Source organism: Setaria viridis, chromosome 4 (genome assembly GCF_005286985.2).
Source record: "Setaria viridis chromosome 4, Setaria_viridis_v4.0, whole genome shotgun sequence".
NCBI lineage: Eukaryota > Viridiplantae > Streptophyta > Magnoliopsida > Poales > Poaceae > Setaria > Setaria viridis.
This window is the reverse complement of record NC_048266.2, coordinates 15,883,826-15,899,673: the sequence shown is the minus strand read 5'-3', so window position 1 is coordinate 15,899,673 and position 15,848 is coordinate 15,883,826. Positions and strand designations below refer to the sequence as shown.

Sequence of the window (15,848 nt, the reverse complement as noted above, 5' to 3'; positions counted from 1 at the left end):
TAGGTACCCAAGATCATGCAACTAGGGTTTCAATCAACTCCTATGACGTAAATGCATGAGCATCAGTATCATAGACATTGCATGAATTTAGAAAACTAGGTTATGCTTCGGGGCTTGCCTTCCTGTTCTAAGTTAGTGGAGAGCTCGTTGGATGCTTCACTGATCTCTTGCTCGGCCTCAACGTGATGTAGCTCAGCAGGTACTTCCTCAGTCGTCGGGAGCAGTTCGTACGTTCCATCTGCGAGATTCGCTTCTAGACAAGATGCATATGCAATAGTTCAAGTTTCCATGCTTTCACATGCAGGATGCAATTCACGAATTATTGCTGAAGTGTAAATTTCCTTTCAACCACATTCACCTAAACAAGGTTCTAAACTTTCATTATCTTCATGAAGTAAGGTGTGTTGTGATATAAACCCGAGGTTGACTTTGATGATGATTGTGTACACATATAAGGTTTTACAACTTAGACTTCACCAAAGAAAGGTGGGGTCACTATAGGATTGCTCAAGGTTCATTTGGAAAGTTATCCTTTTTCTAAATATTTTTCTGTACCTTAGTGTGTATTTACCATTTTGCCCTTCTCATTAACTACTTTGTTTTTATTCCCTTTTCTTGATCTAACTTCCATAATTTATTTCAGTTGCATATGATCAGCTATGGGGATGAAAATTTTACAGAGACTTCTCACTATCATGACTGAGTTACTGTAAAATTAAAGAACTCATTTGATCTCTACAAAAATCATCAAAAATAAAACAACACGCTAAGGTAGATTTCATGTAACTATTCTTAACTCAAGTTTCAGTGGTAGTTTGGCTCTGAAATTTTTACAGTGGGTTACACTAGTGTGACAGAGGCTTCTGTGAATTTTAAAATTTATGGTGAAGGACATCTATTTTCCATATCTTCCTTTCATTTAGTCTTGTACAAAACTTTAAGCATGTTTTGTTTAGTTTCATGCACTGATCCTTACTTTTCCTTGTGAGTGTGTTGCATTACTGACCCAACAAAAGTGGTTTCATATTTTCCTCTGTCTTATTCCATTTATTACACAAAAAGTAAGATTCCACCTAAGACTTCAAAGTTTAATTTAAAATAGTGTGTTAAACACCTAAACTAGTGTCAAAAACATTTTATTCAGCACAAGCACAACATAACAAAGCTAACAGAGGTGGATTTATTTTTTTAGGATCTTTATGTGATTTATGAGGCATTTATTGGCTTGAACACAAAATAAAATCTAGAGGAAAAACTACAACAATGACATGCTCAAAATTATTTTTTCAGTGAAACTACACAACACAAGGAGTCTAGCAAAGTTGGTTTTGCATTTTTATCATCTTTTTATTTTTTAGGATCTTTATGTGATTTATGGGGAATTTATTGGCTTGAACACAAAATAAAATCTAGAGGAAAAACTACAATAGTGACATGCTTAAAATATTTTTTCAGTGAAAGTACACAGCACAAGGAGTCTAGCAAAGTTGGTTTTGCATTTTTATCATCTTTCTACAATTTTCTACACATTTTCAAAGTTCAGCTGATTTAATCTATTTTAAAATCAGAAAGGTTAAAACATTTTACACTGGGATCCCTAGTTTTTTAAACATTCATAGAAACATCCCTAGTCTTTTGCATTGAGGACCTTAGAAACTAAACAAGTCTCGCAATGTGGTCCTCACTCGGCCGGCGGCAACTCCAGCCGATTCCGGCGAGCTCCGGCGAGGATTCAGGCAGGAAAAAGCGCAGGCATGACGGGGATGCTCACCGGGTTGGTTTGGGCTTAAGGGCTTGAGGACGGAGACAGCTTGACGGCGGCAGGTCACGACGAGCTTTCAGGCGGCGGGGAGAGCTTCTGCTCCGGCTCCGGCAAAGACTCCATTGGCTCAGCGGTGGCACGGGGAGCTGTGGTGTGTTGCGTGTGGCATTCAGGGAAGCTCAGCGGGCAGCAGGGAGGCTCGGGAGTGGGGGTCCCATGGCGGGGTGAGTGGCGGCGCTTGCATAGAGGAAGGCGGTGAGGCGTGAGGTGCTCCAGCGAGCGTTTAAAGGCTTTTATAGCCTTGGGGTACGCGAGAGGGTGTAAGGTGGAGCTCCGGGAGAAAGGATAAGGCTGAGCGTGCATTGGGGAGGTACCGTGAGGTGTGACATTGGCCGATGGGTCGCGATAGCGAGCATTGGGCAGTGGCTGCCTGTGAATCTCGCGAAGGATCTCCGGTGATAGACGGAGCGGGATTTAGGAGAGCTGCAGATGCCTTTGGTTGGGTGTGAGGGTTGGCCGGTTGCTAGGCTCATGTGGTCACCTCAAGGGTTGCGGTAGGCCAAGCGGCGAGCGCCGGTGAGGCAGCGAGACATGGCGGTGGCGTGAACGTGTGGTGGTGAGAGGTGGCGCGGCTACTAGGCGGCCAAGATGCGGTCAGAGGGGAGGGATGGCGTCGTCTTGTCAAGTCATCAGCGACGGTTGGCTGGTAGAGCTGCGCAAACACCGAGGACGCACATGGCATGGCGCAACAGGCATAGGCTGTGACCGCATACATGGTGGCGCACGGGAATGCTGTGGTGCGTGAGGGGGTAATGTTTGAGCTGGTTTTGCAAGGATTTTCAAAATCAAACTTGAAAAAGTTTTAAACTAAAAGTTGTAGTCCTCACTCCAAACTACAAACTCTAGAAAGACCATGGGTTCAAAACTGTTGTAGACTTGAAGTTATGCTAAGCCAAAGTTCTCAGGAATGCAGGTTTAGGTACTTAGGGTATTTAACCAGTTTCGGATATTTTTACCAAACTTCAAACTGAGTTTTCTCGAAAGTTCAAACTCAAGTTGAGAAACTCCAAATGTAGAAGTTGTTGTTCATACTTTAGACTCCAACTCTTAGAAAAGGTTATCTTGAAAACGGTTTTATATTTGAAGATAAACAAAGACCAAGTATAAAGAAATAGCTGTTTTTAGGATAGAGATTTTTGGATTGAGTTTGAATTTGAACTGAACTTTGACTCAATTTTTTGAAAGGGTTCCATTGCAAACTTGCAAAATCTCAAATAATCAAAGTTGTGTTTTTTGAAAAGTTCTACAACTTTTGTATTGGCAAAACTTTGAGTTGTTATATAAATTTTGATTTATGAACTGCCCCCAATTTAAGCCTTTTAAGGGCATTTTGGTCAATTTAAGTCCTTGCTATAGATTTCAATTTGGTCATTTGGGGTTTTTGGCATGTTTACCACAAATCAAACCTAGTGTGAGTATTTTTCATACTTAGATTTTTTCTTTGACTCGATTTGATCACAATTAGCCCCTAACGTGACATTTCTTTAAGTGTTTAAGTGTGATTGTGCTCAAACAAGGATAAATTTGAAATTTAGATGCTAATTACCCTTGAAAGCACTCTAATTATACTTTCTAAAAACTAACCCAAACTAGGGATGTTACACCATTCTTCAAACCACTCAAGCGGCAAGACAAATTTTAGTGGACCGAGGAGGCAGATCAAGCCCTGCAACAGTTGAAGGACTTCCTATCAAAGCCACCGGTCCTCACGGCGCCAAATCCCAACGAAGACTTGCTGCTCTACATCACCACAACTACCAATGTCATCAGCATGGCGATTGTGGTTGAAAGACTAGAACTAGGCCATATATATAAAGTACAGAGGCCCATCTATTTCATCAGCGAGGTGTACAAAACCAGGTACCCGTCAATCCAAAAATTGTTATATGCAATACTACTTACCTCACAGAAGCTACGACACTACTTCCAGGAATACAACATCTCCATCGTCATAGTCTTCCCTTTGGGAGAAATCCTCCACAATAGAAATGCGACAGGAAGGATATCCAAGTGGCGGTAGAACTCGAAGCATTATCCCCGGAATTCAAGTCGAGGATTGCCATCAAATCCCAGGCACTAGTCAATTTCATGGCAGAGTGGTGGGAAAATCAGGTACTAACACCAGCAGAGCGCCTAGAGTATTGGGTCATGTACTTTGATGGATCACTCAAGCTCAAGGGCACCGGTGTAGGAGTACTCTTAATCTCCCCCAAAGGCGAACAACTCAAATGTATCTTGCAAATCTTCTGGGAGGTATCCAACAATAAAGCTAAATATGAAGCGTGTGGCAGAACCACCCAAGTTAACTCGACTAAAGTGTACTCAACATTGCCTTAAATGCTAATGGACACTTTAATCGAATTAAAATGGTAGTCTGTTAGGTTTCACCCGATGCAACCATGTGTCTTGGATTGAAATAAAGCATACTCGCACAAAGACGAGTCCAAAGATTACAACAATCCAGATATTTCATTACAGGTCCCAAATTAAGTTATTACAACTTAAGAGTTCAAATGCATAAAAGTAGAGTTTCAGAGTTCGAAGCAGCGGAAATAAAATGGTAGTCTAACATCGACACAAGATACCATGGTGAAGCCTGCCATGATTCAGTCACCACGTTCCTCACTGTCCGAGGATGGGTCCCACTCGACCATCCAACCCGGAGGGAGCTGAGTCGGCCAAGTCAAACTAGCAGCCAACTTATTAACATCCATACCTAAAAACAAAGCCACAAGTAAGGCTGAGTATACTAATACTCAACAAGGCTTACCCGTCAGGTGGTAGCTACTCCATCAACTTCTAGACATGCAAGGTTTTTTGGCTGAGAGATTTCTTTTGCCAAAAGCATCTAAGTTAGATCCTTATTTTCAAGTTTTAGCAGCAAATTCTAGTTGATTATCCATTCTAAGTAAGCAATTATTCTACGCAAGCATGGTGAACAAGCAATTTAATTCAAGCATCAGTATTTATCATCATACTTGTTCCACTTCTTACTCAGTGCAGTATAGTGATCAACCAGTCCCAAACTGTGAGAGGTAGACAATTCGAATCGAGTTTCTTAACCTTGCAAGGTGAACCTAAACCCATGACAAATGCATACCACACCGGGTCTACATATGTCAGTTGTCCCCATCAATCCCCAGGCACATGGACAGGGCCCACTTCTCCTGGATACAAGGCCCCATGGTCCCGGAATATCGTCGTACCATGACTGCACTTGTACCCACATGATGCATCAGGGGAACCCAGTTCTAGAGAGAGTGGGGAGTATGTCCACGTCTCGATTCAATCAGGTACTAGGCTTCCTGATCCCATACTCGGTATGAGTTTAGTACTTTCAAACACTTGACCACAAACACCGACACGGTTCGACCTTAGCACATTTTCTTCTATATAGGTGGGGCATCAACCATTCCAGAACATATAGCCCAGCCCCGCCCGTCAACCTTATGAGTCCAACATAAGTAAACAGGCAACTCATATAGCTCGTGAGTGACTTGAAATCACTCGACTTTTACTGTGTCCCTATTTAGCATTGCAACTACTCGACTTATCATACTAGTATTCAGAACATAGGTACCTAGGATCATGCAACTAAGGTTTCAAGCAACGCCTATAAACTTAATGCACAAACATAAGTAACAAAAATATTACATAAGCTTTAGAAATCAAGGTTATGCTCCGGGGATTGCCTTCTAGTGCTAGGTTAGACTGAGGGTCATTTGAAGCTTGACTGGGGTCCTGCGCAACCTCGATCTAGTTCACTTCTGCAGATGGCTCCTCCTCAGCTGCCGGAAGTAGCTCGTAGGTACCATCTGCAAGATTTGCTTCTACACGAGATGCATATGCAAGAGTTCAATTTCATGCTTTTACGTCTAGGTTGCATTTCATGGATTATGGCAGAATTAAAGATTGCATTTTGACCGCAATCACCTAGACAAGATTTCAAACTTTTCTTTCTTCGTAAAGTAAGGTGTGTTGCAATTTAAAACTTGGCTTGACTTTGATGGTGATTGTGTACACATATAAGATTCTAACAACTTAGAATTAGCAGAGAAAGGTGGGGTCATTTTTTGGGGTTGCTCAACCTTCATTTGGAAAGTTATCCTATTTCTAAATTTTAAACCAACCAATTTAGCATTTAAGCATTTACTATTCTACCCTTACTAATTAACAATTGTTATTATTCATTTAACTAGCTATTAAACTCGAATAAAAGCTTATGGAAGCATTTGACAAGATCTGGTTCTAAAATTTTTACAGAAGCTTCATTACTACACAAGTGATCTACTGTAAAAAATTTGAGATGCATTTGACTTTTACAAAATTTACTAAAAAACAAATAGTATTAAATTGCAGAACACGAAGAATGATTTTTAACTAGAGTTTCATCATTAGTCTGTAGCAAAACCACCCAAATTAACCCGGCTAAAGTATACTCAACTTGGCCTCATATGGGAGTAGATACTTTAATCAAGTTAAAATGGTAGTATGTCGGGTTCCACCTAATAAACCACTTGTCTCGAATCGAAACAAAGCATAATCACATGAAGGTGAGTCCAGAGATTACAACAATCCAGATAGATTAATACGGGTCCCAACTTCAATTATTACAACACAAGAGTTCAAAATGCATAAAGGTAGAGTTTTCAAAGTTCAAGCAGCGGAAATTAAACCACAAGTCTAGCGTCGATACAGCAATGCCATGGTGAAGCCTGCCATGACATCAATTACCGCGATCCTCGCCGATCGAGGATGGGTCCCACTCAATCGTCCAACCTGGAGGGAGCTGGGTCGGCCAAGTCAAGCTAGCAGCACACTCATCAACATCAACCATATTACCTAAAAAATAGGCTACAAGCAAAGCTTAGTATACTAATACTCAGCAAGACTTACCCGACAGGTGGTATCTACTCCACCGACTCCTAGACATGCAAGGCTTTTTGGCTGAGGGGCTTATTTTGCCAAAAGCATCTAAGTCCTTACTTTCAAGTTTTAGCATCAGGTTCTAGTTGCTTAACCATTATAAGTAAGCACTCATTCTAAGCAAGCATGGTGATCAAGCAATTTAGATTAAACACCAGTATTAAATGATCAGCCTTTGTTCCATTTCTTACTCTATGCAGCATAGTGATCAAGCAGTCTCAAACTGTGAGAGGCAGACGATTCGAATCAAGTTTCTGAACCTTGCAAGGTGAACCTAAACCCATGACAAATGCATACCACAATAGGTCAACACATGTCAGCCGTCCCCATCAATCCCCAGGCATGTGGCCAGGGCCCACTTCCCTTGGATACAATGCCTCACAGTCCCGGACGACGTCGTATCGTGACTGCACTTGTACCTACATGATGCATCAGGGGAACCAGGTTTTAGAGAGAGTGAGAAGGTATGCCCACGTCCCGGTTCAATTAGGTACTAGGCTTCCGCATCCCATACTATGTATGAGTTTAGTACTTTCAAACACTTGACCACGAACACCGTCACGGTTCGACCTTAGCACATTTATCACTAGATAGATGAGGCAATCCACCGATTCAGAACCAATTGCCCGGCCCCGCCCACCATCCTTATAGTTCCAGCATAAGTAAATAGGTAACTCCTATAACTTGCGAGTGATAGGAAATCACTCGACTTTTACTGAGTTCCTATTTAGCATTGCATCTACTCGACCTATCGTACTAGTATTCAAGCATAGGTACTTAAGTTCATACAGCTAGGGTTTCAAGCAACTCCTATGAACTTAAATGCATAAGTATAAGTAGCAAAAGTATTGTAGAACTTTAGAATTAGGATTATACTCCAGGGCTTGCGTCCTATACTAGGTTAATTTGCGGGTCGTTGGAAGCTTGACTGGGGTCCTGCTCGGCCTCGACCTGGTGCAACTCTGCAGATGGCTCCTCCTCAGCTGTCGGAAGTAACTCGTTCGTCCCGTCGGCAAGATTTGCTTCTACACGAGATGCACATGTAGTATTTCAAGTTTTCATGCTTTCACATGCAGGATGCATTTCATGTACTATTGCAGAAGTGTAAAATGCTTAACGACCACATTCACCTAGGTCTTAACTAGTGTTAGTTTAGATCTATTAGCACATTGCTTTTGGGGATTAGCCAAGTTAGGTGAGATTTGTACACCTCTTTGTTATCGGTGCTTGCTAGCACCAAGAGTTGTAAAATCGAGGCTTGTAAGTCTTGCGAGACCCTCCAACCACATTTGTGGAGTGGCCGCCGGTGCATGTGAAAAGGAGGAGAGACCCTTGGCGTTTTTGTCGAAACTCAACCAAGTGAAGAGTGGCGAGGAGCATCTGGGAGAGGCTAGGTGGAGACCCAATTACATGTGGGAAAGGCCCGTTGGCTAACCTATGCAGTTACTTGAGGAGGGGGGTGGAGCTTATGCCCTTGCACGGGCACTTTCTTGAGAGGGGCTCCAACAACAAGGACTAGTGGAAAGCTTTACTTTCCGATACCTCAGTAAAAATTATCGTGTCACCATGCCGGAAGTTTGTCTTATCTACCTAATTTTACCTTCTGCATTTCATATTGTACTTTACTTACCACATTACCTTTCCAAGAATTGCCATGTATAGTATGTAGGATTGGAACGTAGGGTACAAAACTCTTTTAGGGTAGAGATAGCAACACATATAAAAACCTTATGCACATGTAGATAGAAATTGGAATAAATTTTTATATATGCTTGGAGCCTTAGTTTTTAGAATATCCAATTCACCTGCCTCTTAGAGTGTTTCTTAGAGTGTCATTGTCCTTTACACTTCCTTCTGGGTGATAATCTCTTTCACCTCTCCACCATGGCCCACTGGATGACCCGAGGTGTCTTGGGCTGGCGTCCTCGATGCCATTGATGTTTTTACCTTCTTGAAGATGTCATCAAGCAAATCTGGCTTGGGGTTTGACATCCTCGCTTGGTTGTAGTGGCCACCAACTGGGCATTTTCTTTCCTTCTTTTTTATTTTCTAAGAAATTAAAAAAAGAGCTAGTGGTGTCAGTGTTGGTGTGAGTGCCACGATGGCGGTTTTTCGTTGGAGTGGCGGTTAGCGATACTGTTTAAGGTGCTGAGGGTATTTGCGATGGTGTTGAGGAGCTCAGTGAAGTGAGGGCGTTGTGTGCCTGTTGTTGATGCATGATGTTATTGTACGTCTGAATTTATTTTTTTCTAATATAGCCTGCAGATTTTTTGTATTTTAAAAACTGATGAGAGAGAGAAAAGAGTTGAGCTAAGCCGAAGCCTGGCCTAATTATGGCCCACCTAACTCCGGGACCTGCTCGAATGCTCGATTGGGACAAGCTGGCGCCTAGCCTACAAGTTTTGGGCCTTCGCAAACCAACATGGCTTCATTGGGCTGACCGTCGTCGCGGACCCTCCGCTCAAGGCCCAACTCGCGCGCCCTAGCACGGCAGACCCCAACCCCGCATCGACGGCCCCCCCCCATCCGACGAACACGCAGGTGGACGCGTCAACGCTCCACCAAAGAGCGGCACGACACGGTAACAATGACACGTACGGAGCTCCCACGTCTGGCCACGTTCCTCTCCGCACGCCCACGTGTGACCAAACAAGCTCCAGTTGTCGTCCTAAACCTAAACGTGCCTGCCGGCCAGGCCAGGCCACAGATTTTTCGAGCCGACCCACCGAGATCTCCCTTTGCGGCTCGGCCGGCCCGCGCACACACCAGCAGCTCCAGCACGGACGAGCGAGAACGGGGATTGACCTCCGCCCCCGCAACGCAGAGGCCAAATACGCCGCGGCACGCGTCGCCATGCCGCCCCAGTTCCCCACCGCCCGCCTCCTCACCAGGCAGCTCCCGCTCCCGCACCGCCTCCCCCCGCCTCTCCCCTTCGCACCCCTGCCCCCGGCCCCTCGCGCCCTCCGCCGCCTCCCCCCGCCGCTTCTCCCGCGAGGCGCGTGCCGCGCCCGCCGGCCCCTGCTCCGCGGCATGGCCTCCGCCGCCCCTGGGTCCCCCCCCACCGCCGCGGAGGCGCCGCCGCCCACCGGGACCGCCCCGCGACGGGTCGCGCTGGAGGAGCTCCCCTGGGACCACTCCTTCGTCCGCGAGCTACCAGGCGACCCGCGATCCGACGCCATCCCGCGGGAGGTCTGCCGTGCCTTCCTCCTCCCCATCCACCGCTTGCTGCTGCTTGGTTCGATTAGCTGCTTCTATTTTTGTTCGGTTAACTGATCTGCCTGGCTTGGTGGTGCCGCAGGTCCTCCGCTCCTGTTACTCCAAGGTGTCTCCCTCGGCCAAAGTGGACAACCCCAAGCTGGTGGCGTGGTCAGACTCCGTCGCTGACTTGCTCGATCTGGACCACAAAGAGTGAGCCTCAGATCCTTCTCAATGCTAGCCGCTCGTGTATGATTTGATATCCAACGCATGTTGCAATAAGTCAAAATGGATGGCGTAGGCAGGGACGTCTTTGTCTGACTTTTTCTGGGGTGCAGTGAACAAAATTGCATAGAGTTGGTACTATTACCAAGAACACTTCTATTTATCTTCGAGCTGTGTTCTTTGCAGCAAATTTCTTCACCTGTAATAGCTCCTGTGCCATAGCGGGCGAGACCTGGCTAATTAACTCACCAAATTGTCCCACATTTTAGCACTTCAGATATCACCTGTGGCCAGTGATTATTGAAATCTGTCCTGCTTATTTCTTCCATGCCTTCAGCTCTTTCCAAATCTAACTTCCAAAACTTATATAGTAGTACAATTAGCTGTGGGTTTGTGGCTACACTCCATTTGTGTTCTCGGTTTATTTTATAACTTTAGCCTTACAATTTGGCCATTTTTAGAGGAATTAAGCACGTCTATTTGTTCAAAGTAACCAGATATGCTCATAGTAACAACAAGGTGAGAGGTATGGGTAGACACGAAATTACAGAGACATCCAAGGTACTTTGAACTTATCGCATGTTGGAGCATGTCTATGAGTCTATCATAACTAAGGAGCTGGCAAAGCTTAAGAAAGAAAATGTGTGGCTAGACACTTAGGCATTTTAACATACGAAAGGGCTCATTGTCTTATTTGCCAAAAATGTTTTGTTCTTGGTGACTTCATTCAGTAGAAGAGGTGACATGGTGATTTCCATCATTTCATATATGGCCGTTCCATACAGCATTGGACCCACATCACAACTGCACGATCTTTGTTTAGCAGATTCTGTTTGAGCAAGCAAGTTATCAGTGTTTGGTGACTTATTACTCTTAAGGTCTATGATAAGCATTTTTTATAAATAGACACTGGCTGTGAGTCTATTTGAGCTACAATCTCTGGAGAGTTTCTTCTTTTTGGTGAACTGTTATACGAGTCTATTTGACCTACAATCTCCTTGCATTTAATATATTCACTTTACAAAAATCAGGAGCTACTGAAATGTGGATATTCTTTCACCTAACTTATCTCCTGCTGTCATCCAATCTCAGTATTCTTTTTTTGCATCTTTGCTGATACTGGAGAATGGAAATTCATAATGGTTTGTGTGTTCTCTTATGTATTTTTAGGTTTGAAAGGCCTGAATTTCCTCAGTTTTTCTCGGGAGCAACTCCACTGGTTGGAAGGTTCGTGATACCTGCATACATCCTTACTTTTTGGTTTTGAACAGCTAAGTAATCAGACTTCTGATGGAGATTGAATGCAGTTCGCCCTACGCTCAGTGCTATGGAGGACATCAGTTTGGTGTATGGGCTGGTCAGTTGGGAGATGGAAGAGCGATAACTCTTGGAGAGGTTGTCAACTCTCGAGGTGAGAGATGGGAGTTGCAGCTCAAGGGTTGTGGAAAGACTCCATACAGCAGATTTGCGGATGGTCTTGCTGTCCTACGCAGTAGCATCCGTGAATTCTTGTGCAGCGAAGCTATGCACGGTCTAGGCATTCCTACAACTCGTGCTCTCTGTCTAGTTGAAACTGGCAAATCAGTTGTCCGAGATATGTTCTATGAGTATGTCACGATATCTTCATTTTCTAATCTGCATGGTTAAATTATGTCTCATTGCTGTGTCCCAATTCTGTCAGGTAGTTTTCAACTAATGTAGTCATAAAAGGGGGGAAGGGATAAAAAGGCTGTAGATGATCAAGGTTATGTTAATCTGAATGAGGTAATGGTGGCAGTATTATCTGTAGTGTTCAAAGCATATGAATCAAGGGACTTGAGCAACATATACACTAGCAAAGAAAAGCAGTGGATCTGTCGCTGTTAAGGAACTTATTGTTTATTTGTACTGCAGACATAGTGATAAGTTTCCCTGAATGACAGCGTGCTTCATAATTTTATACATTTGCTGCGGATACAGTTGGCATTAGCATGTTGGTATTTTCCTCTTTTGGTTGTTCTAATCTCTTTTTTGTTCTTATTTACCTAGAGATGCTTATAAAGCACGAAGCTGCCTTGAAGTTTATTCATGAACACACATATCACCAGTTTATTGCTGCAGGTCCTAGAATGTGGACTAGGTTATTTTGTTTTATTTCTGCAAAATGAGGCCAAGTCTCATGCACGCACATATCACCAGTGTGTGCTGTAGTAAAACTTCCCTGTTAAGCTCATCTTATTTCTGCTAACATGGACGAGTGTTCCTCTTGCTATGTCACCAAGGGCGTGCTATGCTGTAGAGAACTTCATTGATTACACTTACACTGTCTGCAATTTATAACTCCAAATGGCAGCAGTTAAATAGATATTCTTTTATGGATCATGTTTCTGAAGGTCTTCAGTAAATAGTGTACCTATTAATATGCTTCTTGTGTTTAATCATGTGTCTTGTATGCACAGTGGCAATGCAAAAGAAGAGCCAGGCGCAATTGTTTGTCGTGTAGCGCCATCCTTTTTACGTTTTGGTTCATACCAGATACATGCTACGAGAGGCAAAGAGGATCTTGAAATTGTTCGTCGTTTGGCAGACTACACGATACGTCATCACTATCCGCATCTTGAAAATATGAAGAAGAGTGAAGGTTTATCGTTTGAAGCAGCTATAGGGGATTCTCCAGCAATTGATCTTACATCTAACAAATATGCAGGCAAATATCTTTTATGTCACATTTTTTTTTCTCTGAATATCTTCATTGATCTTCTGGAGAACTAAACTTTCCTCACTTGCAATATGTTTGTAACAGCTTGGGCAGTTGAGGTTGCAGAGAGAACTGCTTACTTGATAGCCAGATGGCAGGGTGTTGGCTTCACCCATGGTGTACTCAACACTGACAATATGAGCGTGCTGGGCCTAACTATTGATTACGGACCATTTGGCTTTCTGGATGCCTTTGATCCTAGCTATACTCCAAATACCACTGACCTTCCTGGGAAGAGGTACTGTTTTGCAAATCAACCTGACGTTGGTTTGTGGAATATTGCACAGTTTACTGGACCATTGTCATCTGCAGAACTTATCAGCCAAGACGAGGCAAATTATGTAATGGAAAGGTGTGGTTGTTCCTCCCATCTAAAATTAATTATTTGCAGTACACATCAATTACTTATTTGTGTGAACATTTTGATTTTGTGTCTTGCAGGTATGGGACAAAGTTCATGGATGAGTATCAGTCTATCATGACAAAAAAACTGGGCCTAACCAAGTATAATAAGCAGCTAATCAGTAAGCTGCTTAACAACTTGGCTGTTGATAAGGTTGACTACACCAACTTTTTCCGTCTTCTTTCGAATGTCAAAGCAGATCCTGGCATTCCGGAGAGTGAGCTGCTTGTTCCACTGAAGGCTGCTCTCCTGGATATTGGGAAAGAAAGAAAGGATGCATGGATTAGTTGGGTGCAGACTTATATTGAAGAGGTGGGTCATCTATTCTGCTAATTGATTCCTGCATTTGCACTTCTACCATAAAAGGGATCATTTGAAGATGGAAAGCACAATGTTTTTGCTATTGTTGGTATTTCTGCTGTTCTTAGGTGCTTGGATGTATTTTTGAAAATCAATGCCATTTTGTGAGGTTGGAGGGAGTGATCATTCGAAATGGAAGTAACATGAGGTTCAGGCAGACATTTGCACTGATTTCTGATCATTGAGGGCTTGCTGCCCTTGTGCTTCTGGCAAACTACCTGCATTTGCACTGCATGCATGTGTTTTAAAAATGCATATAATATTGATATTTTTCTTATTTTCTATTTATTTTGAATTGTCATGTACATGGTCCAATGCCGATTTTACTGTGTTCTACCCTTGTTGGCAGACACTTACATTACAACAGTTAATATCTGCTAGTATTTTTAATAATCTTGCATAGTTCACTTAATATATTTCCAATATTTTTTATATACCATATAACCCTATGGCATCAATATCCATCCACTGATTTACAAAGTGCAAGTGATATCTTAATCTCCTCAGTCTAACGGAGCTATTCTTCCTGTGTGAAGCTGGTGGAGAGTGGCATTCCTGATGAAGAAAGGAAAGCTGCTATGAACTCTGTCAATCCGAAGTATATTCTTCGTAACTATCTCTGCCAATCAGCGATCGATGTGGCTGAGCAAGGTGATTATGAGGAGGTTCGCCGGCTGCTGAAAGTAATGCAACATCCATATGATGAACAGCCGGGAATGGAGAAGTATGCAAGGTTGCCACCAGCCTGGGCATACAGACCTGGAGTGTGCATGCTGTCCTGCTCCTCGTGAACCCAGCATAAACGGGCCGTAGACATTATCAAATGCGACGGTGTTTTATGACCTTTTTCCTGTATAGGGGGCAGTTCAGCTTTGTGCTACAACGCGTAATGCATCGCGTGGTATTTCTACGGGTGATGCAAGTGTGTAAGAAGCTTAGTTGTAAGTTTTGCACAATTTATCACATTGTAAAGACTGGCGAAGCGGCTCGACCAGGATCCTCTGTGAAGCGGAGCACCTGACCTGTACCCAGTTTTTGGTGATGTAATTTTCTGGTTCACGCCCCATATCCTGTACGGAAATGAAACTTCGGTGGTACACGAGCCCTGGCACCACCTCGTCCGGAGTTTTGCCAGGTGGATGAGGTCTAGCCGTACAGCATGCTCATAGTCAAACGTGTGCCATGGTGGCTTCTGAGGATCAATGGAACAGTACTTGGAATTTATATCTCGTTAAGACCGTTTTTGGGATCGCTCCACTTGCAAAAACAGATTCACTCCACTCCACTTCACCAACTATCTGTTTGACTAACCAAATTCCATACTTTTTAGCTTCACTCCACTATCTATTTGACTAACCAAACTCCAACTCTAGAAATTGTAGTAATTGGTACTACTCCATCAACTTTTCATATTTTTTAGCTTTACTCTACCATCTTCAGAAAAATAGAGAGTTACGAATTTGTTTGACTAATGGTGTAAACTTCAGCTCTAGAAATCGTAATAATTAGTTGCACTTTGTTGAGGTTTTGCGGTTTTTTTCATGCGCTACAGTAGTGTTGGCGCTTTTTGTGACCAACACACGAGTGCGCTAAGTTGCGCGTGAAACAATCACCTCGCCGGCGCTTCGCTGAACCAAACTGGTTAGATCGGTCTGGCAGGCTGGTCAGACTGGTCTGCTGCTGAGCGTCGGTGAAAACCTAAGATCACCGTCTGGGGAGGGACCTCGTCGGAGGTGGCGCGCTTATGGTTGCTCTGAGATCGGTTAAGCCACTCAGAGCCTCCTCAACCGCCGTCGAGACGAAGGAGGAAAGCAAGAGGTTGGATAAGCTAGGGTTTGGAGATAAAAAGGTAAAAGTTTGTTTGTCGATTGGGTGTTAGCCCTCAATCGGCCAGGGCTCTCTATATTTATAGGGTGGGAGGTCTTTTCCCGCAAGAAATCTCATTCCTATCTCAATTCAACCGGGACTCTTGATTTTATTTCGGACTGTGAACAGACCGGTCTGACCGATTTGGCAAACCGGTCAGACAAGTCTCGCCTGCCAAATCGGCTTTCGAGCTCGATTGGCAGTGCTGCCATTTTTAGGCGTCAACACATACCCTCTGTTTCTTGGTAAAGCTTGCGCACCAAGAAATATGTCTAAGAACGATGGTTTCCACCGGCCATTCATTCTAAGGACGA

At 43.6% G+C, this 15,848-nt stretch overlaps 1 protein-coding gene across 1 annotated transcript; it reads left to right on the top strand.

The window, feature by feature from the left end:
* Positions 1 to 9,586: 9,586 nt before the first annotated feature.
* On the top strand, positions 9,587 to 14,734 carry LOC117852798 (uncharacterized). The gene is made up of 8 exons (XM_034735060.2): positions 9,587 to 9,937; positions 10,047 to 10,156; positions 11,339 to 11,395; positions 11,476 to 11,775; positions 12,607 to 12,854; positions 12,951 to 13,257; positions 13,347 to 13,620; positions 14,205 to 14,734. Exons 1-8 carry the CDS (start codon positions 9,602 to 9,604, stop codon positions 14,457 to 14,459), a joined length of 1,887 nt encoding a protein of 628 aa, XP_034590951.1. The 5' UTR covers positions 9,587 to 9,601; the 3' UTR covers positions 14,460 to 14,734.
* Positions 14,735 to 15,848: the final 1,114 nt, after the last annotated feature.